The sequence below is a fragment of the Pongo abelii genome, chromosome X, assembly GCF_028885655.2.
Source record: "Pongo abelii isolate AG06213 chromosome X, NHGRI_mPonAbe1-v2.0_pri, whole genome shotgun sequence".
NCBI classification, from domain to species: domain Eukaryota; kingdom Metazoa; phylum Chordata; class Mammalia; order Primates; family Hominidae; genus Pongo; species Pongo abelii.
The window spans coordinates 108,417,191-108,442,529 of record NC_072008.2 but is presented as its reverse complement, the minus strand read 5'-3'; the positions used below and the strand labels follow the sequence as shown (position 1 = coordinate 108,442,529).

Here is a 25,339-nt window from a genome sequence, read left to right as displayed (position 1 = left end):
CTCAGCTTCCTCATATGTAGAATGGAAACAATAGCAGCACCTACCTCATAAGTTTGTTTTGAGGATTAACTAAGTGAATACATTTAGAGCCCTTAGTAGAGTACCCTGGCACATAGAAATCACCCAATAAATCCAATAAATCTTAATATTAACAGAAATTACTATTTTAAGTAGTAAACATTCAGGCTTTGCAGTCAGACAGACTGGGGTTTGAATCACACTTCCAGAGTCCAAGCTTCTTTCTCTATGCTTCCTGTCCCTCAACACTAGTTCTATGTTATTCATTAAAAAATAAAAATAAAAAAAATAAAAAGACTCTGAAACATGGTATAAAGAAACAAGTGGGCTGGACGCAGTGGCTCACGCCTGTAATCCCAGCACTTTGGGTGGCCGAGGTGGGTGGATCACCTGAGGTCAGGAGTTCAAGAGCAGCCTGGCCAACATGGCAAAACCCTGTCTCCACTAAAAATACAAAAATTAGCCGGGCATAAATTAATGGTGCAAAAATTAGTGGTGCGTGCCTGTAATCCCAGCTACTAGGGGGGCTGAGGCAGGAGGATCGCTTGAACTTGGGAGACAGAGGTTGCAGTGAGCTGAGATCGTGCCACTGCACTCCAGCCTGGGTGACAAAGTGAGACTCCGTCTCAAAAAAAAAAAAAAAAAAAAAAAAAAGAAAAGAAAGAAGTGGCCAAGTGGCAAATAAAATATTGTGTAAGTACAAAGAATGGAGGAATTACTTCCTATCAAGGGGCAAGGGATAAGGGCGAGGAGGTATCAGACTTCAAAAAGGCCCTGGCATTTGAACTGAGCCCAAAAGGATGTTTCCCATAGACAGAAAAAGGGTAAGAACATTGAAGATTGAAGGGACAGCATGTGGGAAGGGCATAAAAGTAGTAAAGCACACAATACAGTTGGGAAAACAACAGATTTTCCAGTGTGGCTTGACTGCAGGCAAAGTGGGGCAAGGCCTGGAATAGTGTGAGGCACTTGAAAACGAGAGCTTCTTTCTTTATTTCATTCTAGTCCTGGCCTTGACTTGGAAGAATGTTATGAGAGATGGAGATAGAAAGGCAGACTTGTATTAAAGGGTGCAAGGTCGTGAAAGCCTTGATAGAAAATCTGGTGGTATTTTATAGATGAGATCCCATTGAAGGTTGCTCTTTTGAAATTGGGGGCAGAGTTGAGAATTAGTGGCTGCTAAAAGTCCAGACTAGACAGATGAAAAATTCACTCTGATACTATCCCCATGCAACAACATTTTAGGCCAAGTGACATCTGAAGTAGCCTCTATTATATAAAGTAGCCCATAATATTTATCAAAAAAGGGAGAAGGAACAAGAGGCCTGAGTGAATGATGAAGCTTTTATTTCAACTATACCCCAGAAAAATAATTGAGGAAGGAGTCTACCCCCTACAAGTCAGAACAAAGGCAATCATCATCTTGCTTGGATACACACACACACACACACACACACACACACACCAGTCGCCCTGCTCTTCGGCTGAGACTGAAAAATTCTACAGGCATAAACTGTTTAAGTATCTGCTTTGGAGTACATTTGGGACTTAGAAGTATTTAATCAGGCCACAGTTTGAAGTTTTCCAAATATAAATGCAATACCCACAACAGGAATTCTAGGCTAAGGGAGCTGTGATAAGAAAAAAAAAGATGACAGGTTAGATGGATAGATAGATTAGATAGACAGACACATAGATAGATATAGATAAATAGATACATAGATAATTTTAAAAATTATCTAAATTACAGGTACATGTCACAAAAACAGACCACTTTTTTCACCCATAATACACTGTTGGGTCTGACTCCTTCATTTTAACTTGTTGATGTAGAATACACAGCAAAGGTAAGCTTTATGTATATTAATCTAGGTGTGGCTGCTAAAACTAGGGAAAATTACACTATTGTTCTGACGTCAAATATTTGAAACCAACTACTTGGAGTTAGCATTGGACTCCACAGGTTTAAGGGCACAATCACCAACAACACTGCCCCTACTTTAGATCAGATACCAGCCCCAATTCTCAGGAAGCCACCCATGCTTCTGACTGACCACTTATAAATTCAGGAGTTTCTATGACATTATGAGGTTTCATAATTAACTGAAACAACTCACAGAACTCATGAAAAGTGCTATTCTTATTATTACAGTTTCATTTAAGTATACACACAGGACAAGGTCTGAAAGGATCCTGGACACAAAGCTTCCATACCCTCTCCTTATGGAGTCAGGGTACACCACCCTCCCTAGAGAACAATATGTTCACCAACCAAGAAGCTCCACTTATCCCTGAAGTTCAAAGTTTTCACTGGGGTTTTATTACATAGGCAAGATTGATTAAACCATTGGTTGTGATTGAACTTAATACCTAGCCCCACTACCTTCCCTGAAGGTTGAGCTGGCCCAAAGTTCCAACCCTTTAATCACATGGTTGGTCCTTCTGGTGACCAGTCCCCATACTGAAGCTATCTAGGGGCCCACCATAAGTCACTTCATTAGCATAACAGAGATACTCCTGTCACACAGGAAATTCCAAGATTTTTTGAATCTCTGTGTCAGCAACTAGGGATAAAGATCAGCTATATTCTCTATTATACCACACCATACTTGAAGTCTTCTCTGTTGACATACTCGAAAAAACACACAGAGACAAGAGACAAGACAACTTGAGTAGAAAACCATAAGCTGAATGCTGGCCCCAGTACTTATATTATCAGAATTCTGGAGAGTAAAGAGAAGAAAATAATAGGAGAGGGTAGGAGAGGAGGATGTAGTCCTAGGGACTAATCTCTACCTATGATTTTGCCCCACATACCTTGTATCTATCCTAGCTTTTAAGTCTAAATAGGAGGGCCTAAAGTAGTAGAACAACATAGTTTCAACTCTATAAACTTGGTATAAACATAAGGATAGGAGTGGCATTAGAAAAAGTCATTTCTTCCTAGCAACACTTTTTTACACTGACTTTGTATGTATTGTGATATATGAAGAAATCAGCATTTGATCTTTTTTATTTTGATTGAAATTTGAAATGAGTTATTTTTAAAATTTTTTTAAATTTTTAATTCACATGGATATGTAATATTTGTACATATTTATGGGGTATAAATTATATTTTGATATAAGCATACAATGTGTAATATAATTGAGATATACATCACCTTAAATATTTATCATTTTGTTGCACTGAGGACATTCCAAATCTATTCTTCTAATTATATTGAAATATATAATAACTATTGTTAACTATAGGCACCCTATTGTGCTACTGAACACTAGATCATATTCCTTCTAACTGTATTTTTGTACCCATTAACCAACTCCTTTTTATACCCCATCCCCAATATCCTTTCCAGCCTTTGGTAACCATAATTCTTTGTCCCATATTCCTGGCATAGAGCTCCTAGAACCCTTGCTATTTCCTGATAGGGATAACGGAAGCATCTTTTGTTACATGTGGCTTTAGTCTCAAGTTCTTGACACTAAGACCCTTGGAATCTCTGGAGTGATAGGTGTCTTTTTTTATGTTCTGAGATGACTGGTGGGTGCACTAGATAGCTTCAAGGTATGAATGGTCACCAGAAAGACCAAGGCATGATTAGAGGGTTGGAACTTTCAGCCTCACCCCTTGACCTCCAAGGAGAAGAGAGGGGCTGGAGATTGAGCTAATCACCAATGGTCAATGATTTCATCAATCATGCCTATGTAATGAAACCTCTACAAAAATCCCAAATGTCTAAGAGGTTCCAGGTTGGCGAACTCATTCATATTCTGGGAAGGTGGTCTACCCCAAATCCACATGGATGGCAGCTTCTGTATTTGGGACCCTTCTGGACCTTGCCATATGTACCTCTTCATCTGGCTTTTAATTTATATCCTTTATAATGAACCAGTAATAGGAAGTAGTGTTTCCCTGAGTTCTGTGGGCCCTTATAGCAAATTACTGAACCTGAGGAGGGGGTTGTGGGAACTTCCAACTAGTAGCTAAGTCAGACAGAAGTGTGGGTGACATGGAGATCCATTACTTGTGACTGTTGTCTGACGTGGGGGAGGGCAGTCTTATGGGAATGAGCCCTTAACCAGAGAGGTCTGCACTAACTCTGGGTAGTGTCAGAATTGAATTAAATTGTAGGATACCTAGCTGATGTCCTCAAAGAATAGGAGAATTGCTTGGTGTGAAAAATCCACACATTCTGTGCCAGAAGTATTGTGGGGAGAGGAACCATTTTCTTTCACTTGGTACCCAGTGGGTGCATGGGGTAGGGGGAAAGTAGGATACTCGATGTGAAAGAGGACAAGGACTTACCATGGGGCTGCTACCTAGGATGGGACCAAAGAAACACATCCTAAGGAATGAGCAGAGATCACAACACAAGAGAGCAAAGGGTATGCAGAGGGAAACTTAGGAGACTATCCATGAAGCAGTTTCTGTAGGTGGTCCCCAGAAAGACCCTCCTCTTAGGCCCAAGACAGCAGGGAGAGAGAGCTCACACGGAGTAGCAACCCACTTTGTGTCCCTCAATGGGAATGAGATCCTGCTGCATGGGGCTGAGATCCAGGAATCCCCTTGGGGGTTGAGAAGCTTGGAGTATCCTAATTAGAAATCCTAGGTGAAGGGCCCACAGCATCTAGGTTTCCTCCCCTCGAGTCTATGTCTCCTCCTCCTTTTCCTAGAACTGCCCGGATTGAGGTTCATTCCTCTCTTGCATCCCCAGCCACCTAGAGCCTTGGAGCAAAAGGCAGATGTATGTGTTCTCTTCTCCTGCCCTCCTCCACCCTCTGCCAGTTTTGAGCTGGTATCAGCCATCCCCACTGCCTGAATACTGCCAGTAAGAAGACAGAGAGTAGAATGAGTGCGGACGCATAGCTCACGGTTCCCATCCCCACCCCTGCCTTTCCTGATCCAGCACCACAGGTATTCACGAATTGTCACTTCACCATTTCCCCGCTCTGGGCTCCCCTGAAGCCAACTCCATCCATATGCCCACCTCCCCCACCCACACATACAAACACAGGGCACTGGGCTGGGAGCCTTGGGATGAAGGGTCAAGGGTGTTCAAAAGGTAGGAGGGAGCAGGCGGATCCGAGGCATTACCTGCACCCGCATCTAGTCTCAGTCACCACCTCTCAGCGACGCCATCTGCCGTCCTTGCACCCACCTCCTCCAATAGCAACCGCTGCTCCTCTCCACGAATGAGTCGGGCAGGTAGACTCTCTGCTTCTTGAGCTCCTGGACAAAAGACAGACGGGCTAAGACGCTCCCGGTTGGCTGAGGGATTGTTTCCTTTACCAACAAATGCTGTAGTTCCAGTCGCCTGAGAAATTAGTTTTCAGGCTGATGCAACATGGAAAGACACCTACCTACCTTAACATCCCGCCGTTCCTCCCACGTTTTGCTCTGCGGAGCACAGGTGTCGTCCGCCTTTCAGGTCCTTTCTGGATGCAAGAAAACACTCCTCTCGGCAGGCCTAATCCAGAGCCTGGTCACCTGACCCACCGTCAGCCCCACGTGACTGCGCAGTCAGCTTGTTCGCCGCAGTCCTGTACCATGGATGACAGTCTTCTGCCTCTGGGGTGCTTGCTAGAAGACCCTGAAGCTCCTTGGCCAGACAGCTGGAAGGAAGGCTGGCCTTTGCTCTGGAGGACCACTCGGCTGGCGAGGAACATTCGATGAGGATTTGGGAAATGAAGTGATTTTTAATATTTTGTATACGACTCAAGCGACATACTAAAACACACACAGATCTGTCTTGAAAAATGCTGGTAAGCAAAACAAACATTCAAACTCCAATTTGCACCACCAGGATAATCCCTGTTAAAACTTATGGCTTGCGAAGGGAGGCAAAACTGCCACTTCCATATACCTTACCAAACTAGGATCAGGTGGGGAAAAAAAGCATGTTGCACTGTCAGAAAAATTATACAAAACTTAGGTAAAGTCACCATTAGTTACTGGATGTCATTTCAGGGCAGTGCTGGGATGTCTATTGATTTACCTATTTTTCAACTCTGTAGACACTGATGTTAACATGTAGATATTTTATTCAATAGATATGTAAATGATTTATGTCCAGTGCAATAGATATCCTTAAATATTACAATTTATTGCCCTGTAAGATATTAACCAGTTTTATATTTAACCTGGCAGTGTTATTCTAACATTTATTAATTTCCTATGTGTTTATGAAATCAATGTTTTGTTTATATCCTCATATTGTGTATATTGTATATACACATATACCCTTCAACTGTTTTCTTAATCCTAGCAGTTGTTCATTAATTGTGTTGAAAAATCTTTCACATATTCTTTTTACATTTACATAAGTTGTAATTTTACCTTTGAAAATTTAGAGCATTGTCAGACAAATAAATGTTATCATGTCTAAAAATAATAAAACATTGGATATTTCTCGTACGTCTGAATTTCCTCTCCAAACCAACATATATCCCTGTCTTTTCCAATTCTCCTGACTGAAGGTATGGTGTGGTCATTTTTTAAATTATTGTGGCAAAATACACATAACATAAAATTTACCATTTTAACCATTTTAAAGTATACAACCCAGTACATTATCAGTGTTGTACAACCATCACCACTATCTAGCTCCAGAATTTTGTTGTCACCTCAAAAGGAAATGTTATGTTTTTTACGGTAATAATTGTGTGAAAAAGGTGCCATTTTTGTACCATGAACAGACTAATATTAAACTTAACACCCTTGGTAATTTTTTTTTTTTTGAGACGGAGTTTTGTTCTGTCACCCAGGCTGTAGTGCAGTGGTGCGACCTCAGCTGACTGCAACTTCTGCCCCCCAGGCTCAAGCGACTCTCCTGCCTCAGCCTCCCCAGTAGCTGGGATTACAGGAGCGCATCACCATGCCTGGCTAAGTTTTTGTATTTTTACTAGAGACAGCATTTCGCTATGTTGGCCAGGCTGGTCTCGAACTCCTGACCTCAAGTGATCCGCCCACCTCAGCCTCCCAAAGTGCTGGAATTACAGGTGTGAGCCACCGCGCCTGGCCCACCCTTGGTTATTTTATTTTTTTTGAGACAAGGTCTCACTCACATCACCCATGCTGGAGTGCAGTGGTGTGATTATGACTGACTGCAGCCTCAACTTCCTAGGCTCAAGTGATTCTCCCACCTCAGCCTCCTGAGTAGCTAGGACTACAAGCACGTGCCACCATGCTGGGCTAATTTTTGGTATTTTTAGTAGAGACAAGGCATCAATATGTTGCCCAGGCTGGCCTTGAACTCCTGAGCTCAAGCAATCCTTCCACTTCGGCCTCCCAAAGGGCTGGGATTACAGGTGAGAGGCACTGTGCCTGGCCAATTTTAATTTTTATCTTGAAAACATTTTATAAAAAGCTAGTCTTTCTGATAGCTCATTCATTTACAACTTTTCTAAATGATATTATCTCTAACCATTTTTTAACACTTATAGTTTATTCATTTATATAATTCTGTCCTTTCCGGCATGCTCATCTATAACTCAAGGCACAAAATGTAAGCATATTAATTTTTTAATTTGTCTTATTAATGTTTGCATCTCCCCAACGCCTGTCTCTAAGCATTTTTTAACAAGGTATATATTTTATTCCAGACTGTGTTTAGAAATTCTTATTGAAATTGCATAGGAATTGTGTACATTTACAGATGTTTTAAAAATGGAATCTAATTTTCCATACATGATGTCACATTCTCTGTTTCACCAAATATAAAATAATTAATGTCCTTTTGTGTCAATAAACCTATCCATACATAATCATTCCAACGGCTGCATGGTATTTCCTTAACACTTTCCTTTGTCTAGGAATATAAAGGAAATCATATTCCCCACTCCATTTAATTGTGCTATCCTACTCTTTCAGCCTTTAGGTGGCATTGAAGTAACACCTGTACTTTGAATGGTTTGTCTAGGAATATAAAGGAAATCATATTCCCCACTCCATTTAATTATGCTATCCTACTCTTTCAGCCTTTAGGTGGCATTGAAGTAACACCTGTACTTTGAATGGTTAAATATGCAGATTTGGCTTATTCTGTTCCCCAAATTGGCCTCTTCCCAACTTTCTAACTGCTTTTCTCATCAAACTCCTTTTACTTGTTTCAGGCAGACTGGGTTCATCCATGCTACCAGAACAGATTATTCAATTACACGCTTTTCTTCAAACCACCACTGCCCACTTCCAAGAGCAACCTAATGATTTGTCTTATCCTACCCTTATGCAAGTCCCAGGGCTAAGATGGTAATTTAAATGGGTCCTATAAGAAGTATTAATTTTAGGTTGCTTGTTGGGAAGGCTCATAATTGGGCAAGCAGGCGGGCAAGTTGTCTTGCTCTCCTATCCTGACCAATTTGTTCCATCCTGACCAATTTAAGTGGGTCCCTCTTCTCGGAAGCATTCCTCAAATATCAGAGCCCACAATAATCTCTCCCTTCTTAACTCAAGAACAGAATTTTCTAATGAGTGCATGTTTGTCATACTAATAATTACCTGTTTGTATGTGCACACGATTTATCTGTACATGGTTCTTAAACTGAAGAAGGGTCACTTATGCCAATTTTAACATAGAACTTTATTGAAAACACAGACTCAAATAGAGAACCATATATTTAAACAACGAATAGCAGGGTAGCTTACTTAGGTGACACAGTTCATTGAAAGCTTAATACTGAAAAATATCACAATCTGGACAGCAAGACAAATATCAACAAATGTGTTTTCAGTTTTGATATTCATTTGGCATCCACAAAATGATCCAGCTCAAAACAAGAGTTTGACAAAGTTAACATCAGCATTAAAAAATATAAGTTACAACAAAAAAACAGACTGTGAACACCAAAGCACTACTCAGGGCTCTTTGGGAACATAAGGCTGATCAGCGGCAGGTGGTTAATTACATTAACTTTGTTGTCCCACCTCAGGATCATTTTGATTGTCTATTTGGGCTTGTAGTTGCTTAGCTAACTCCTCAAATTCACGAAATGCAGAAATAAGCGGCTCAAGACTGAAATCATCATCAATTAAGGACATCTTTCCACTTTTTATAATGTTACTGATATTCTGAAACATTTTAATAACAATTTGAATATTATCATTTGTCTCTTCTATGTTAAAGAGACCCACAAATATTGAAAGAGCTTTGGCACTAAATAGTTTTTTTGCCACAGCAGGATTTTCAGACAAATTCAATAGCATTTTCAGAACGTGAAACTTTGTTCTCGCGTTGGCTGTGGTTAATAAGGAGAGAAACCCGGACATATAGTTGGCAATCAGTGTGTGATAGTCAATAGTCATAGTGAGGTGTCTAAGCATCCTTATTCCAGTCAGCTGCTCAAGGGAATCCACACTATGTGCAAGGGTTTCCTCACACACTTGACATATGAATGTCTCAATCATGTTTAGATTTGGATAAGGTGGAGCCATGTGAATCATATTTTCCAAAAAACTTGTCCTAACTCTAGAGGATGGATAATTAAGCAAGGTTTCAATAAGTGAGACAACACCTGAATCTCGAATGAAATCTCGGGTAAATTGAGAAGCACTTCTCATACCCATTGCAATTTTAGATATTTCATGAATAAAAGGATCCCGAATTTTGTCCATTAATAAAAGGAGTTCTTCAAACTCTTCAGAACCAATTTTCAGCTCACACTGTATGCAGCTGCAGGACCAACTCTCAGACTCTGCACTCTCCCTGGCCCTAAGATGCTCTCGAATTTCCCGGACTGACCGGTAGGAAGGATCATACTGAAATGTGAACTCAGGACTAGGCTGATCAGGCTGAAGCAAAGATTCCTGCTCTTCTCCTTCTGGGCTAAGTTCCAGGTTCTTGGGCTTTGCCTCAAGCATTTCAGAAGCCTCTTCGGGAATTCTAAAGGGGCTTGTGGATCGGAAGCCAACCCCATGAAAAAGACCAGGTTTGAATTCAACAGTGACCTCGTCCCAGGTTTGGGGCCTGGAGGATGCATTAAGCTCCTCAGCTGCATCTCTGAACCTATCACTGACCTTGTATACAGGACAGGGATTTAGGTCAAAGCAGGCCTCATCTCTGTCCCAGAACCAGGACCCAAATATGGCCTCTTCTTCAGACTCCGGCTTGGCCTCTTCTCTGGCCACAGCCCCCAAACTGGACTTTTCCTCAGCCCAGTATGCGGATCCGCCAATGGCCCCCTCCTCAGTTCCTGGCTCAGATTCACAGATTGCTGAAGCTCCACCCTCCAAACTGGTCTCTTTTTCTGCCCAGAACCAGGACCCAATAATGACTTCCTCCTCAAACCTGGGTTCTTGTTTGACCCTATCACTGTCAACATCTTTCTGGGCCCTGAGTTTCAAGGCGGTATTAGGATCTTCTTTGTCTCTGTGCCTGAATCTACTATCGGCCTCTTCTCCAGGCAAAACCCAGGACTGCTTATAGAACTCATCTTCAGACTCAGATTCAAAACAATCTTCTCTATTTGTCCTGAGCTTGGACCTGATATTTGCCTCCTCCCTGACTCTGGGCCTGAACAAGTTATTGGTATTTTCTCCAGCCCAGAAGGAGAATGGGTTGCCGGCCTCATCCTCAGATCCAGACCAGGAATCAACATAGGCTTCTTGCTTGGATCTGGGCCTGGACCTGGGATTAGTCTGATGTTTAGCCCTGTGCCTAGACCTGGTATTGGACTCTTCCCTGGGCCATGATCTGACACTTGTCTCTTCTCCAGCCCAGAAAGAAGACGCTGTAGAGGTCTCATCTGCTGACCAGAACCCAGACTCATTAGAGGCCTCCTCTCTGGCCCTGGGCCTGGAATAGCACCAAGACCCCATATTAGTCTCCTCCCCTGGTCCAAACCAGGGCTGGATTCCTTTCTGACCCTGGGTGCCAGGAAAGGTTTCAGCATCCACATTGACTAGTTCTCTATCCATAGACAGGCCCTTAGATTTAGTAACTGATCCAGACTCAGCAGTGGCCAGTGGCCAGGCAACGGCATTAGTCTGGGACACTCCTTCTGCCTGTGACACTGCTTCAGTCCCAAATTCACTCTGGGCCCACGCCTGGGCTTCATCCTCGGGCCTTGCTCCAGGGATTGCCTTGGCATCAGTTTTAGAACGAGCGCCACCTACTGCCCTGGCATCGGTTTTGGGCCTGGCCCCTGCCATTCCTTGAGCCTCCGTTTTGGGTCTTGCACCACCCATTACTTGGGCCTCAGTTTTGGGCCTTGCCCCAGACATTGCTTGGGCCTCAGTTTTGGGCCTTGCCGCAGGCACAGACTTGGTCTCAGTTTTGGGCCTTGCCCCAGTAGTTGCCTGGGTCCTAACCTTGGGTCTGACCACCAAAGGGACATCATTCTCTCTCTCAGGCCCAGCGACAACCTCTTCCCCAGCCTTCTTTTCAGGCTTGGCCTGGGCACTAGGCTCAATCTCTGCCCCAGTCATGGTACAAGTTACAAAGAAAGTCAGGTAATATACTCGTCCCCCAGTCTAAACCTCAACCACAGATCTGTCACAGGTTTGTTTCTTCACACTCTGATCTTTAGGTGATTAAGGATATAAGCTTGGAAATAAGAGTTAGAGTCAATATCCAGCCCAGTAGTCACTCAAGCCTCCTTCCCAAACACAGTCTCAGTCAATAATTCAGTAATACAGATAGAGCGAGAACAGGTACAACCAAGCTAAAGGAAGACAGATATTTCCTGGATGGGTGCAGACCCGTTGAGGGTGGTTGTCAGCAGCAACTCCACCACCAGCTGAGCAGCCAGTGGAGGTGGATCTAGGGAGAGAGAATGAAATGAGGCTTTGAGTCTCTTCCAATTGTATGAGACGTATGCAGTGCGACTGATGTTGAATGCTAGGTGAGACAGCTGGGCTTTGAGAAAGTCTCTCTGGACCGGCTGCCTCCTACAAAACAGGTCCAACAATGGTGGGAAAGTGTGTTGGCAATGGGAGGGGCCAAGAAGCCCCCAGATTGGACCCTAATCACTCCCGGACCCATGCTGGCCTCCACTACCCCACCCAAAAGTATACCCGCTCTCATACCAACCTTCACTGATGTGGTGCAGTTTCCCCCTCCTTCTCTTGTTCAAGTAGTGTCAAGCCCCACAGCTGACAGAAGGGGGTCCTAGAGACAAGTGAACATACAGGAGAGAATGGAGTGTGAGTGCTTGGTAGGTAGGCAGGCATTCTGGCTCCTGTGACAAATATCTGTCTTCCCATTCAAGGGTTCAATGTATCTATGGTTTCCTGTGTCCTAGTCCCTGCTCTCAGGTCTTTTCTGAGTCACAACCCAACCTACACCTATCTCGTGTCTCCTGCAAGAAATAAAAAGGATGCTGGCACTGTACAAATCCGGCAGAATAGAAGTGGGTCTGCCACTTCTACTACAGGTGGAAGTTGATCTGCCACCTGCCATGCTCTCTCTCTCCAACTGTCCCCTGCATTGTCCTCTCCCCCTTCTCACTAACCTCCAGAGCTGTGAGCCAGTCTCCTCCTCCTTGCCTTTCTTGCAGAACTGGCCAGGCTTAAAGTAGGCCTATGGACAAATACATGAAAAAGTAAGACAGTCAGGATATAAGTGGTGGCAGAAGAGCACTTGGTAGACAGACCAACGCCAAGGATAAGAGTCCCCATATTATTGGTATCTGTCTTTCAACATTCGGGGTTTTGCTGGTAGAATATTCTCGTTTTATTTGGGCCCTGCTTCAAGGTTCCAGAGATAAGAACTCCTTCTCTTGACGTCATACTCTTCCCATTACTCCCTTCTCCAATTCTGAGGATTCACCACTAGGTGCGCCACATCCCCTTGCTCTGCGCAGCATAAAACGGGGGAAGGGCGCCGCATATTCTAGAAAACAGGTTGTGAATTGGTACTTGTCAGTATGTCTCCCTGATCACCCCCACCTCCAAAGCCCACCCTTTCATGCCCCCAGTTTAGGACGGTGGGGGAGGAAGGTGGGGATGGAAGGTGGGGGAAGCGCCATTAGAGAGGGGAAGATTAGGAGGTGCTCCTGGATGCCTGACCTGCTCTGGTCACAGTCCCCTACCCCGATTCAGGTCCCCAATCAGTGTTTAGCGCCCAACCCCCATCCCCACACACCTCCAGAAATCCAGGCAATATTCGTGCTCCTTTATTTCAAGCCTCTCCTCTACAGATGCTCACTGTGTCCTGTCAGAATACGCCAGACCTACTGCACAGACAGAAGAGTTTGACATCAACCTGGAGCCTGTGGGAAGGGAAGGCACCGAGGACATGGGGCCCCACAGGCCCCTTTCGGGAATCGGGACCCGGAGTAGCACACGCGGCTCACCTCCCGCGGACTGGGTACACAGCCGGGACGCCGACCCCCACCCGCCTCCCCGGGCGCCCCCCAACGGCCTCCCCGGGCGCCCCCCACAACGGCTCCCGCTCCGACATTTCTCCCGCAGGAGCCTCCCCCACAGCCCTCTCCGGGCACAGACACCGTCGAGGGCGGGGCGCGGGCGCCTGCAAAGCTGGCTGGGAAGCGGTCAGCGCGGTTCTCCTCCAAACGATCTGACGGTGCCTCCCGAGCCAGCCCCTCAGCCCTTGGCCGGGCCCGCTCCGGTCACCGCCTCCCCATCGCCAGGGGTCTCGGGCACTGCGCACCTTTCTCAAGCGCCCGGCTCCGAACGGATAGTCTCCTCGTTGCCAGGCTGTCAGGGTCCGCGGGGCAGGCTGCCTGCTGGTCCACCCTGCCGGACCACCCCCGCAACCCGGACCCCCACCTCATGCACCCGCACTTGCCTTCAGAGGCCCAAGGCCCAGGTCGTCGACCTCCCCCTCCTCTCCTCAGCTCTCCTCTGGCTCACTTGGAGCCACTGCTTTCCCCGCGATCCAAATGGCAAAGACGCGTCCCGCCCCCCACGCCTCTGCACCAAAGTAGGCAGGGGCTGCGCAGGATGCGGCAAGAACCGCTCGCCGCGAGGGTGTCGGGAAGGGGGGCGGAGGGATACGGCGCGAAAGTACTTGACGCCCCCCTCCCAGGCCCACCGTAGTTCCGACCCCGAGGTGGGCGGGGCCAGGATTAGCCCCAGCCTAGGCCTGCGGGTTGGCACTAGGCTGCCTCAGGAGGACCCCGCGGACCCTAACGTGTCGACCACTACCATATTTCTGTCGCTGCTGTAATATATGGGACCAGCGGGCGGCTGGGGTCCCTGGCAGGGGACAGGATCGCGAGGTCGGGAAGAGCCGCGCTGGAGGGAACAGCGGATGAATACCAAACCGCCCCGTGATGTGTCTGCACCCCCGCCCCAACCACCCCCCTCACAGGGACTGCTGGGTGTCTGCCCCCTCCCTCTCCCCAGTCCCCTCACCCTCCTTTCTGGACGCTGATGGGAAAGGGGGTGTCAGCACTGCAGTGTGGGAGGGGAGAGGCGATTTCAGGCCATACAGGCCTGGGGTTCTAGGGTGGTCGTCTTGTGCGTTTCTTTCCCAGCTTCGTGGAGCCACGCAGGGGAGGAAGGTACACCTGCTCTTAAGGGAATTCCGGGGCAGGGGGCTCCCATCAAGGACTCACCACTGCCCCTCTTCTAAAAGAAGGTAGACCTAGACCTCTAACCCTAGGAAACCAACCACTGGTCTGCACCAGACTCATTTCTTTCTGCCACACCGCTGTTTCTCATTTAAAATGGTGGCTCACGTTGGCATTGGGCCGTCGCCACAGTTGCCCCCAAAAGAGGACCTTTCCCTGTCAGGACCCGCAGGAGGTCATAACAGTCCCCTCTCTTTGATGCCACCAGGTAGGGATGATCCTGGCTCCTCTTTGGTTCCCTGTCAAATCTTCTCTTGCCATGACATTTGGCAGTGTGGAAATGTGGCTGGTATTCGAACCAGCTTGGATCTCAGCCACCTGCCACAACTACCTGTTGTTTCAGCAGTCATTCTCAGGAGAGGATCCCACCGTGCACCCCCCCCCCCCCCAGAGACAAAGCAACCTGGCTCCTTTTGAATCCTCTTCTTTCACCCCCACATCTGTCCTCTACTCTTGAGCCCCTCCTTTCCCTGCTTCCTGCATGGGACAGACAGAGGAATGTGGTTAAATACGAAGTTGATGATGTTGTTACTGCTGTCCATTTGAAAACTCATTTAGATGCTACCCTTATTGTGTTTGGCAGGTAACGGTCCCCTAAAGATGTCCATGTCCTGTTCTCCAGAACATGTACCATTTCATATTTCCTGGCAAAGGATCATTAAGATTGCTAATCAGCTGAATTTAATTTAAGATTATGATGGATTATCTTGGCCAATGTAATTGCAAGGGTACTTTAGATGTGGAAGAGGGAGGCAGGGACTCAGTATCAGATTGAAGCATCATGAGAAAGTCTACACTGGCCATTGTTGGCTTTGAAGATGGAAGGAAGCCAAGATCCAAGAAATACAGGCTGTCTCCAGAACCTGGAAAAGACAAAGAAACAGATTCTTCCCTAGAAATGCCAGAGGGATAGCTCCTCTGGCAACATCTTGATTTTAGTGTAATGAAACCCTTTGCAGATTTCCAGCCTCTAGGACTGTAAGATAATAATAAATTTGTATGATTTTAAGCCCTTCTATGTGTGGTAATTGGTTAAAGCAGCAGTATGAACCTAATACACTCACCATCCTGTTGAAGTCTATTCCCCTTGACTTTCTTTACCCATGGATCAGTCTCTGGGGAAGATCTATTTTGGAGCTCATGCCTCACCACTACAAACATCAATTGCCTCTTCTTTGCTTCCTAAAGGAGAGTGATTTTTTTTATGTCCCTTATAGGTAATCTTGGAGAAAGTTCCTTTTTGCTGAAACCACTGGTATTTCCCAGGTACAAAAGGGAACCGTATTCTTTTGTTGTTGTTGTTGCTGTTTTTGAGAGGGAGTATCGGTGTTGTTGCTCAGGCTGGCTGGAGTGCAATGGTGCCATCTTGGCTCACTGCAACCTCCGCCTCCTGGGTTCAAGTGATTCTCCTGCCTCAGCCTCCCGAGTAGCTGGGATTACAGGTATGCGCCACAACGCCTGGCTTATTTTTTGTATTTTTAGTAGAGATGGGGTTTCTTTATGTTGGTCAGGCTTGTCTCGAACTCCCGACCTCAGGTGATCTGCCTGCCTCGGCCTCCCAAAGTGCTGGGATTACAGGCGTGAGCCACCGTACCTGGCCAGGAGCCCTATTCTTATGATGAATTTTCATATATTTCCATATAGCTTTTGTTACCAGATATTTACTATAACTGTACAATATTTTGCTGATATGAAGAAAACATGTGAGGATGATTCTGTACCACATCTGGAGATGAATGTTATGTATTAGAGGAAGACCACGTTAACTCTGCTTTTTTCATGGCCTTAACTGAATGGTGGATTTTCTCTGTTCCACAGCATACTCTCATGAATGAATTCCAGGCTTGGGAGAACACAACCTGGGTCTGCTGGAATTTGTTAGTGCGTGTGCATCTCTTTGCCTTCCTGAGCTGTTCTTCCCCTTTCATTAACGTCACTGATGCCTTTCTTTTATTCAACAAATATATATTGAGCTCCTACTTTTCTCCTAGGCAGTGGGCATACAGTATAAACCAAGGAGAAATGAATCCCCTTTCTTGTGGTGCTTACATTCACCTGTGGTTTCTTGTTCAATTCCCTATTCTGAAAGTTTGCAGATGTATCGAAAACTATGCCAGCACAAGTTACTGTGGTAATTCTGGAGGTGCAGGGATCTTGCTCTCAAGATATTTACCTATAGAGGGGTGGTTCTACCAAAAGCTGATCGGTTTTACCGTGAGAATTTGAAACGTGTTGGACAATTTGTTGTCAATTCGTTTAGAAAACAGGGACTATGATAGACATTTACTGAACTGAGAAAGGCCCTGTTCTAATCTCTTTGTGTGTAAAGACATTATAGACTACTACCAGAATGTATTATTACTACCTCCTTATACCAGATGAGGAAACCAGCTCGGATAGTTTGTCATTTTTAAAGTCGAGAGTAAATAAAAAGTTAAAAGAAGATGCTGACCTATGTCTGTCTGACTTGTACAAGCTATTTATTTCCTCTTAAAATGTGTTCCAGTCTAATAGATTGCAACAGCCATGGTTTTACTCCTCAGTGCCTCCACCAGCACCTGTGTAACCCTGACTTGCTCCTAAAATCTAAATTTCCAAAACAAATAACTCACAAGCATTAAGCCCAGGACATAGAGGCAGCTGTACTGACTCATGATACCCACCCCTCTGTCCCCAACCCCAACCCATCTCCCACATGCACGCTTGTGAACTTGCACACTCGTATATCCCTTGCCTGTGCAGCAGCTTGCATTACTTCCTTTTGTCCCTCTTACTCACTGTGGACAAGGACCTGTTTTAACCCTTTTAGCTTAACTTTGGGCTTTCTACTGTCATTTTCATTTGCAATTCCCCAGACATGTGATATTTAGTATGTATTCATATGCTCATTTGCCATCTGAATATGTTTTTTGGCCAAGTGTCTGTTCCCATCATTTACCCAATTTTAAAATGGGTTGATTGTTTTCTTATTGTTAAGTTTAAGAATTCTTTGTATATTTTGGATAGCAATCTTTTATCAGATGTCTGTTTTGCAAATAGTTTCTCTGTGGCTTCTCTTTTTCAATCTCTTATCAGTTTATTTTGTAGAGGAGAATAATCTTTAATGAGACCCAACTTATCAATTTGTTCTTTCATGGATCATGCTTTTGTTGTATCTAAAAAGTTGTTGACAAACCCAAAGTTACCTAGATGTTCTATTATGTTATCTTCCAGAAGTTTCATAGTTTTGCCTTTTAAACTTCGGTTAGTATCTGTGAAAGGGGTAAGGTCTTTGTCTATTTTTTTTTTTTTTTTTTGCCTGTGAATCTGGCACTATTTGTTGAAACAACTATCCTTTCCCCATTAAATTACCTTTGCTCCTTTGTCAAAGATTAGTTGACCATATTTCTGTGGGTCTACTTCTGGGCTCTGTCTTCTGTTGCCCTGATCTACTTGTCTGTTTTTCACCAATATCAAACCCTCTTAATTACTTAAGCTTTACAGTAGGTCTTAAAGTTGGGTAGTGTCAGTCCTCTGACCTTGTCCTTCTTCTTGAATATTGTGTTGGCTATTCTGTGTCTTTTGCTTCTCCACATAAACTTTATAATCAGTTTGCCAATATCCACAACATAACTTGCAGGGATTTTGATTGGGAGTGCATTGAGTCTATAGATCAAGTGCAGATGAACTGACATCTTCAGGATATTATGTTATGATAAAAAAAGGGAATATTTTTCCATTTATTTAGATCTTGTTTCTTTCATCAATGTTTTGTAGTTTCCTCAGAGAGAACTTGTAGTTATTTTTGTATATCTATACCTAAGTATTTCATTTTTGGTGCCAATATAAAGGGTATTGTATATTTTATTTCAAATTATAATTTTTCATTCCTGGGATATAAGAAAAAATTGACTTTTACATCTTAACCTTCTATTTTGCAACATTGCCATAAATGTTTGTTAGTAACTGGGTCTTTTGTCATTGTTTTTGGAATTTTCTTTTTTATTATCAAAATCAAGAAATGTATTCTCTATCCAATTGATACAACTTATTTTATTTTATTTTAATTTTATTTTGAGATGGAGTCCCTCTCTCTAGCCCAGGCTGGAGTGCAGTGGCACGATCTCAGCACACTGCAACCTCCGCCTCCTGGGTTCAAGCAATTCTCCTGCCTCAGCCTCCCGAGTAGCTGGAAATAAAGATGCACGCTACGCCTGGCTAATTTGTGTATATTTAGTAGAGACTGGGTTTCACCATATTGGCCAGGCTGGTCTCGAACTTTTGACCTCAAGTGATCCGCCCGCCTCGGCCTCCCAAGGTGCTGGGATTACAGGCATGAGACACTGTGCCCGGCCTGATACAATTTATTACTACACTATTATCTAAATTATAAACTGTTCACACTCTGTCAATTGGTTCCAAAAGTTCTTTCATAGTCATTTTCTTTACTGACCCAGAATCAAATATGTGTGTACACACTGAATGTGGTGTGTCTCTTTGGTTTACTTTAATTTGAAATATTTTTCAGCCTTTCTTTGCTGATTTTCCCCCAAGTTTTAGTTTATTTTATGTACACTCTCTTAGAAACCTTTGCCTACAGTCCCAGCCATGAATAAATTCTTTTCTTTTCTATAAACTTTGTGGCTTAACTTCTATAGTTAAATCTATGATCTGTCTCAAATTTATTTTTTGTGTGTTGTGTGAGGCTGGAGTCAAGGTTCATTTTCTTCCATATATATATTCAGTAGTCCAAGCATCATTTGTTAAAAACACTTTCCCCAGTTGGATTGCTTGGTTCCTTTGTAGAAAAATCTAAACATTTTATAAGTGTGGGCCAATTCCTAGGCTATTCCATTGAACTATTTATTGACCCTTATGCCAGTGCCAAACATTCTTAATTTTTGTAGCTTCTTGGCAAGTACTGGAGTCAGGTAAATACATCCTCCAACAGTGTTCTTCCTTTTCAATATTTATTGAGGAAGTTCCCTTCTTTTCTTTTTCTTTTTCTTCCTCCTTAGTTTTCTGACTTTTTTTTCCATAATGGATGGGTGCTGAAATTTGTCAAAAATTTTTGCATCTATTGAAATGATCATATCAGTTTTCTTCTTCATTTTGGTAATTACCTTGATTTTCAAATGTTAAGCTAACCCGTAATTTTGGGACAAATCCCACTGTTCATAATCTATATTTTTATATTTTATTATACGTTTTTGGATTCAAGTGTTTGATAGTCACTTGATGGCTATTTTGGGCAGTGGGACAATTCTGGACACCAGAAATATAGAATATGTTCATCATGATAGAAAGTTCTATTGGACATCTCTACAGTGATCTACTTCTAAATAATTTCATATTATTCCTTCACATGTAAAATCCTTCATGAGTCATCAATATCTATAGGATATATGCGTTCTTGTCCAGCCTCAGTATACCCCTTGATCTCATTGTCTTACTACGCTCCCATACCTTCTTTCTTCTCTTGTCAATTTAGTTGCAGAATGCTTATGGTTTCATTGTGCTAGCTTTCATGTTAATCCTTTCTGGAACGCTGTAACACTTCTCACTTTTATTGTACACACAGTATTTTGGTCTAGTCCTTTTTGGTTGTCATCAAGTCCTTTTTTTCTCTTACTATTGGGTAAGGAGTTAGCCAAAGTCGTTATAAAAAATGCACACACCATTTTCTAAACAAAAGGCTTTCTGTGCGAGTGTAGTTTGACAATATAGAGTACAGTGAAGTTTTAGGCATAAACACATCAAAGCCTTCAGCAAGTTGAACTTTTGGATCTGAGATAAGTAATTCAAGACCAATGCTAAATCCTAGAATGTGGTTCTCCTTAGTGAAGGTGTGCTCGGCTGCTTGGAGAACAAACTGTTCAGAGGCCCCTCCTGACTTCTTCTCTGTTTAAAACTCATGAGCTTCTGTTTCACAATGAGAGGTTCAATGGTCTTTGGGGGCACTTTTTTCTTTTTATTTCTCATGCGTGAAATACTAGTTTGCTGAGAGCATATAAGGGCAATTTTGAAGGATTTTCTATGTAGACAATAATGTCATTTGTGGGCCGGGTGCGGTGGCTCATGCCTGTAATCCCAGCACTTTGGAAGGTGGGAGGATCACTTGAGGCTAAGTTCGAGACCAGCCTGGCCAATATGGTGAAACACCATCTCTACTAAAAATACAGAGCTAGACTCCATCTCAAAATAATAATAATAATGTCATTTGTGAACAAAGATAAGTTTATTTCTTCCTTCCACATCTGTGTACCTTTTATTTGAGTTTATTGTTTTACTGCATTAGCTAGGACTTCCAGTACAATGTTGAATAGGATTAGTGAGAAGGGACATCCTTGGATTGTTCCTGATCTTTGCAGGGAAGCATCTAGTTTCTTACCCTTATGATGTTAGCTGTAGATTTTTTGTAGATGTTCTTTATTAAGTATAAAGAGTTCTCTATGTCTTAGTTCAGGTTGCTATAACAAAATGCCATATACTGAGTGGCTTAAATAATAGACATTCATTTCTCACAGGTGTGAAGGCTAGGAAGTCTAAGATCAAGGTGCCAGCAGATTTGGTTCCTGGTGAGGTCTCACTTCCTAGCTTGTTTTCCTAGCTTTCGTTTTCATTGAGTTTTTCCATTGATTTCCTATTCATTCATTCACCTTCTCATTGTGTTCTCACATGGTTATTCCTCAGTGTGTGCATGCAGTCGGAGAGAGAGAGAGATCAAGCTCTCTGGTGTCTCTTTTTATAAGGGCACTGATCCCATTTTGAGAGTTCCATCTTCATCAGCTAATCTAAACCTGATGAACTGCAAAAGGTCCCACCTCCATATGCCATCCCATTGAACTTCAATATACACATTTGGCATGGGGCATACACATTCAGCCCATAACACCTCTATCCCTAGTTTTCTGAGAGTTTCTCTTTTTAAAATCATGAATGGGTGTTAGATTTTGCAAAATACCTTTGCTGCTCTATTGATGTAATACTATCATTTTTCCTCTTTAGCCTTTTGATGTGATGGGTTATACTAATTGATTTTTGAATGTTGAAACATTCTTGCATACCTGGAATAAATTCTACTAGGTTGTGGTATATAATTCTTTTTATACATTGCTGGATTTGATGGGCTAATATTTGTTGAGGATTTTTACATTTATGTGTGTAAGGGATATTGGTCTGTTTTACTTTCTTGTAACTTTTTTACCTGGTCTTGGTATTAGGGTAATGCTGACCTCATAGCATTTTTAAAGAAAGTATTCCCTTGGGTTCTATTTTCTGTGAAAGATTGTATGGAATTGTTATAATTTCTTCCTGTTTGGTAGAATTCACCAGTGAACCCATCTGGGCCTGGTGCTTTCTCATTTGGAAGTGTATTATGCATTGATTCCGTTTCTTTTTTTTTTTAATTAAATTTTATTTTAAGTTCCAGGATAAATGTACAGGATGTGCAGGTTTGTTACATAGGTAAACTTGTGCCATGGTGGTTTGCTGCACCTATCAACCCATCACCTAGGTATTAAACCCAACATGCATTAGCTATTTATCCTGATGCTCTCCCTCCCCCCATCCCCTTCAGCAAGCCCCAGTGTGTGTGGTTCTCCTTCCTGTGTTGATGTGTTCTCATTGTTCAGCTCCCACTTACAAGTGAGAACATGTGGTGTTTGGTTTTCTGTTCCTGTGTTAGTTTGCTGAGGATAATGGCTTCCAGCTCCATCCATGTCTCTGCAAAGGACATGATGTCATTCCTTTTTACAGCTGCATAGTATTCCATGGTGTATATGTACCATATTTTCTTTATCCAGTCTATCACTGATGGGCTTTTGGGTTGATTCCATGTCTTTGCTATGATACAATTTCTTTAATGGTTATAGGCTTAGGCAGATTATCTATTTCTCCCTGGGTTTGTTTTGGTAGATTGTGTTTTTCAAGGAATAGTTCCATTCCAGCTAGGCTATCAAAGTTTTGGACAAAGTTGTTCATAATATTCTTTTATTATCTTTTTAATGTCAACAGGAGAGTAGTGATAGGCCTTCCTTTATTTCTGATATGAACAATTTGTGCCTTGTCTCTTTTTCTCTTAGTCTGGCTAGAGACTTATAAATGTTTTTAATCTTTTCAAAGAATCAGCTTTTGTTTTCATTGAGTTTTTCCATTGATTTCCTATTTTCAGTATCATTGATTTCTGCCTAGATTTTATCTTTTATTTTGATTACTTTGAATTTAATTTCCTCTTCTTTGTATACTTTCCTAAGATAGAAGCTTAGATTACTGATTATAGATCTTTCTTCTTTTCTAATATATTCATGAAATGCTATAAACTTCTTTTTACGCACTGTTTTGCTACATCCCACAGCTTTGATAAGTTGTATTTTCATAACTTTTTTAGGTTATTTAAAAATTTCCCTTGAGAGAAGTACTTTTATAACAGGGTATTTCTAATTCATCCCTCCAATCCTTTATACCATTGTTGTCATTTATTACACTAATCTATAAGTTGTAATGATCACATACATTGTTGTTAACATTATTATTTTGGACAAACTGTTTTCTGTTAAATCAATTAATAAGAAAAATACAAGATTTAATTTTACCCTCATTTATTCCTTGTCTAACACACTTCCTTTCTTTATGTAAATCTGAATTTCTGACCTGCATAATTTTCCTTCTCTCTGAAGATTGTCTATTGATACCTTTACAAGCCAGGTCTATTGGGAACAAATTTTCTCAATTTTTATTTGTCTGAGAATACCCAGAATGTCTTCTTTAGATTAGAAGGGTAATTTCATAGAATTCTATGTTGGTGTTCTTTTCCTTTAACACTTGAAATATGTTACTCCACTCTCTTCTTGCTTCTACGGTTTCTGAAAAAAATCTGAATGCAATTCTTATCCCTGCTTCTTTGTAGGTAAGTGTTTTCTCTGGCTTTTAAAATATTTTCCCGTTGTCTTTGATTTTCTGCAGGTTGAATATAATATAACTAGTGTAGATGTTCTGATTTTTATCCTGCTCCATGTTCTCTGAGTTTCCTAGATCTGTGGATTGGTATATGTAATTAATTCTGAAAAATTCTCGGCCATTATGACATCAAATATCTCTGTTCCTTTCTCTCTTTTCTTTCTGTTATTCCTATTACATGTAAGTTACATGTTTTGTAATTGTTCCACAGTTCTCCTGTTTTGTCTCTTTGCATTCTGTTTTGGAAATTTTTGGAAGTTTTGGAAGTTTCAATTGGAATTTCTTCAAGCTCACTGATTCTACTTCCAGCCATGTCCAGTTTATTGAGGAATCCATGAAAGGTACTCTTCATTTCTATTTATTTCTGGCAGTTTCCTTTTGTTTCTTTCTTAGACTTTCAATTTCTGTGCTTACAGTAACCATCTGTTCTTGCATGTTGTCTGCATTTTCCATTAGGGCACTTAGCATATTAATCATAGTTGTTTTAAATTCCTATTTAAATTCCTAGTCAGATAATTCCAAAGTCTCTGCCATATCCCAAACTAATTCTGATGCTTACTCTAGGTCTTGATTCCTTGGTATTTTTCTATTATACTTGCATTTTATTCTTGAAAGATCAATATGATGTACTGGGTAAAAGAAAATGAGGTAAGTAGGCCTTTAGTCTGGCTAGTAGTTAGGCTGTGTTTATTGTTCGCTATAGCTTAATTTTCTTCTGATGTCCTTGCTTTAGTCTCCCCTGCTGTCTTTGGGTTTCCCTAGAGATTTCTTAAATATGGTCTGATATGTACAGTTTTGTGTGTCTTAATATCCTGCTATAATACAGTAGCTTTATTGATGTAGTAGAAATGGAGGCAGGCAGTGGGGGAAGGAGAAGTATTTCCTGGTCCTATTATTAGGTTTCAATGTTTTTGTGAGCTTTTGCCCATTTTGTGACATTCACAAGTGCTTCTCATTTTTTTTTTTTTAACTTAAGAGTGAGACAGGAAGTGTAGAAGGGGCTAAAATTGGATATTTTCCTTTGGCCTGTGACCTCATAAGTGTTTCTTAACTTTCTTCCTCCGAAAGTGAGACAAGAATGCTAGGTGGAGTTGGAATTGTGAAATGCCTGACCCCAGGTGGGATAAGGCTCCAGTAGTTTGTCTCTCTTAAGAGTAGTCAGTTGTATGGAGAATGTTCTGGGTATACTTAAAAATGGTTATATTTCCTCTCCCTCTGCCAGATTCATGAGGGGATAATTCTTGGTTCTTCACCATAAGAACTGAGTGAGTTTCCTGAAGGTTAAATCCATAAAAAGCCCCTATAAGACTATGACTCCCAGAATTTCTCACTCTCCTGCTGCTCTACAGTCAGTGTCAAGCAGTTCATCAACTTAACATTTAAGTGTCCCTACCAGTTTATGGCTCCAGTAAATTCTATTCCATGTAAGCCAATTTCAGCTTTGACTCTGAATGTACTGTTTCTCCAGATTTTATGGTATTGGTTTGGCCTATGACCTTAGTTCTCTGATAGGACCAAAAAAAAGGCAATTTGTTTTCAGTTTGTTCAGGTTTTTCTTATTTAAATTTGGGAGTGATGACTTCTAAGATCTTTATATATTGCAGCTGACACTAAAATTTTTGACTTTTTATCTATGCTACTTAAAGAAGTCTTGACAGCTATTTTTCACAAGTCTCTCAAGGCCATTTAAACTTTACTCCTCTTCGATGTTCAGGTACTTGAATTGATCACTGAATAAGCGTTTCTGTGCCACTATAGAGAAAGTGACAGAAGGGTGATTGTAATTTTTTAAATACAACTAAGAGTTCTTTATCAGAGATTGTTTGAGCCAGGAATTCTAGAATTTTTCC

At 42.3% G+C, this 25,339-nt stretch overlaps 3 protein-coding genes across 24 annotated transcripts in view; all 3 read right to left on the bottom strand.

Moving 5' to 3' along the window:
* GPRASP3 (G protein-coupled receptor associated sorting protein family member 3) overlaps positions 1 to 5,506 on the bottom strand; it is a 32,995-nt gene extending 27,489 nt beyond the window's left edge. The window contains exons 1-2 of one of the 2 annotated variants that reach the window (XM_063721218.1): positions 5,386 to 5,506; positions 5,116 to 5,250 (exon numbers count right to left, since the gene is read on the bottom strand). The gene's annotated coding sequence lies outside the window, so the exon portion shown is untranslated. Of the gene's footprint in view, positions 1 to 5,115; positions 5,251 to 5,385 lie in introns of those variants that run through there. The other variant, XM_063721217.1, reaches the window with a different exon arrangement.
* The window catches only part of GPRASP1 (G protein-coupled receptor associated sorting protein 1), a 315,299-nt gene that overhangs the window by 179,435 nt on the left and 110,525 nt on the right, over positions 1 to 25,339 (bottom strand). For all 20 annotated transcript variants that reach the window (XM_054544888.2, XM_054544887.1, XM_054544889.1 and 17 more), the window contains 5 exons: positions 13,100 to 13,190; positions 12,468 to 12,535; positions 12,047 to 12,124; positions 5,386 to 5,673; positions 5,116 to 5,250 (listed from right to left, as the gene is read on the bottom strand). The gene's annotated coding sequence lies outside the window, so the exon portion shown is untranslated. The remainder of the gene's footprint in view (positions 1 to 5,115; positions 5,251 to 5,385; positions 5,674 to 12,046; positions 12,125 to 12,467; positions 12,536 to 13,099; positions 13,191 to 25,339) is intronic.
* GPRASP2 (G protein-coupled receptor associated sorting protein 2) lies at positions 8,581 to 13,855 on the bottom strand. 2 transcript variants are annotated; one of them, NM_001132799.1, is given in 5 exon segments: positions 8,583 to 11,776; positions 12,047 to 12,124; positions 12,468 to 12,535; positions 13,100 to 13,190; positions 13,766 to 13,855. In NM_001132799.1, a coding segment is annotated over 1 exon segment (2,517 nt). In that variant the 5' UTR covers positions 11,443 to 11,776; positions 12,047 to 12,124; positions 12,468 to 12,535; positions 13,100 to 13,190; positions 13,766 to 13,855; the 3' UTR covers positions 8,583 to 8,925.

Excerpts from the sequence above, each read along its gene's own strand:
- GPRASP2 (XM_063721004.1), bottom strand. The coding sequence starts at position 11,442 with ATGACTGGGGCAGAGATTGAGCCTAGTGCCCAGGCCAAGCCTGAAAAG.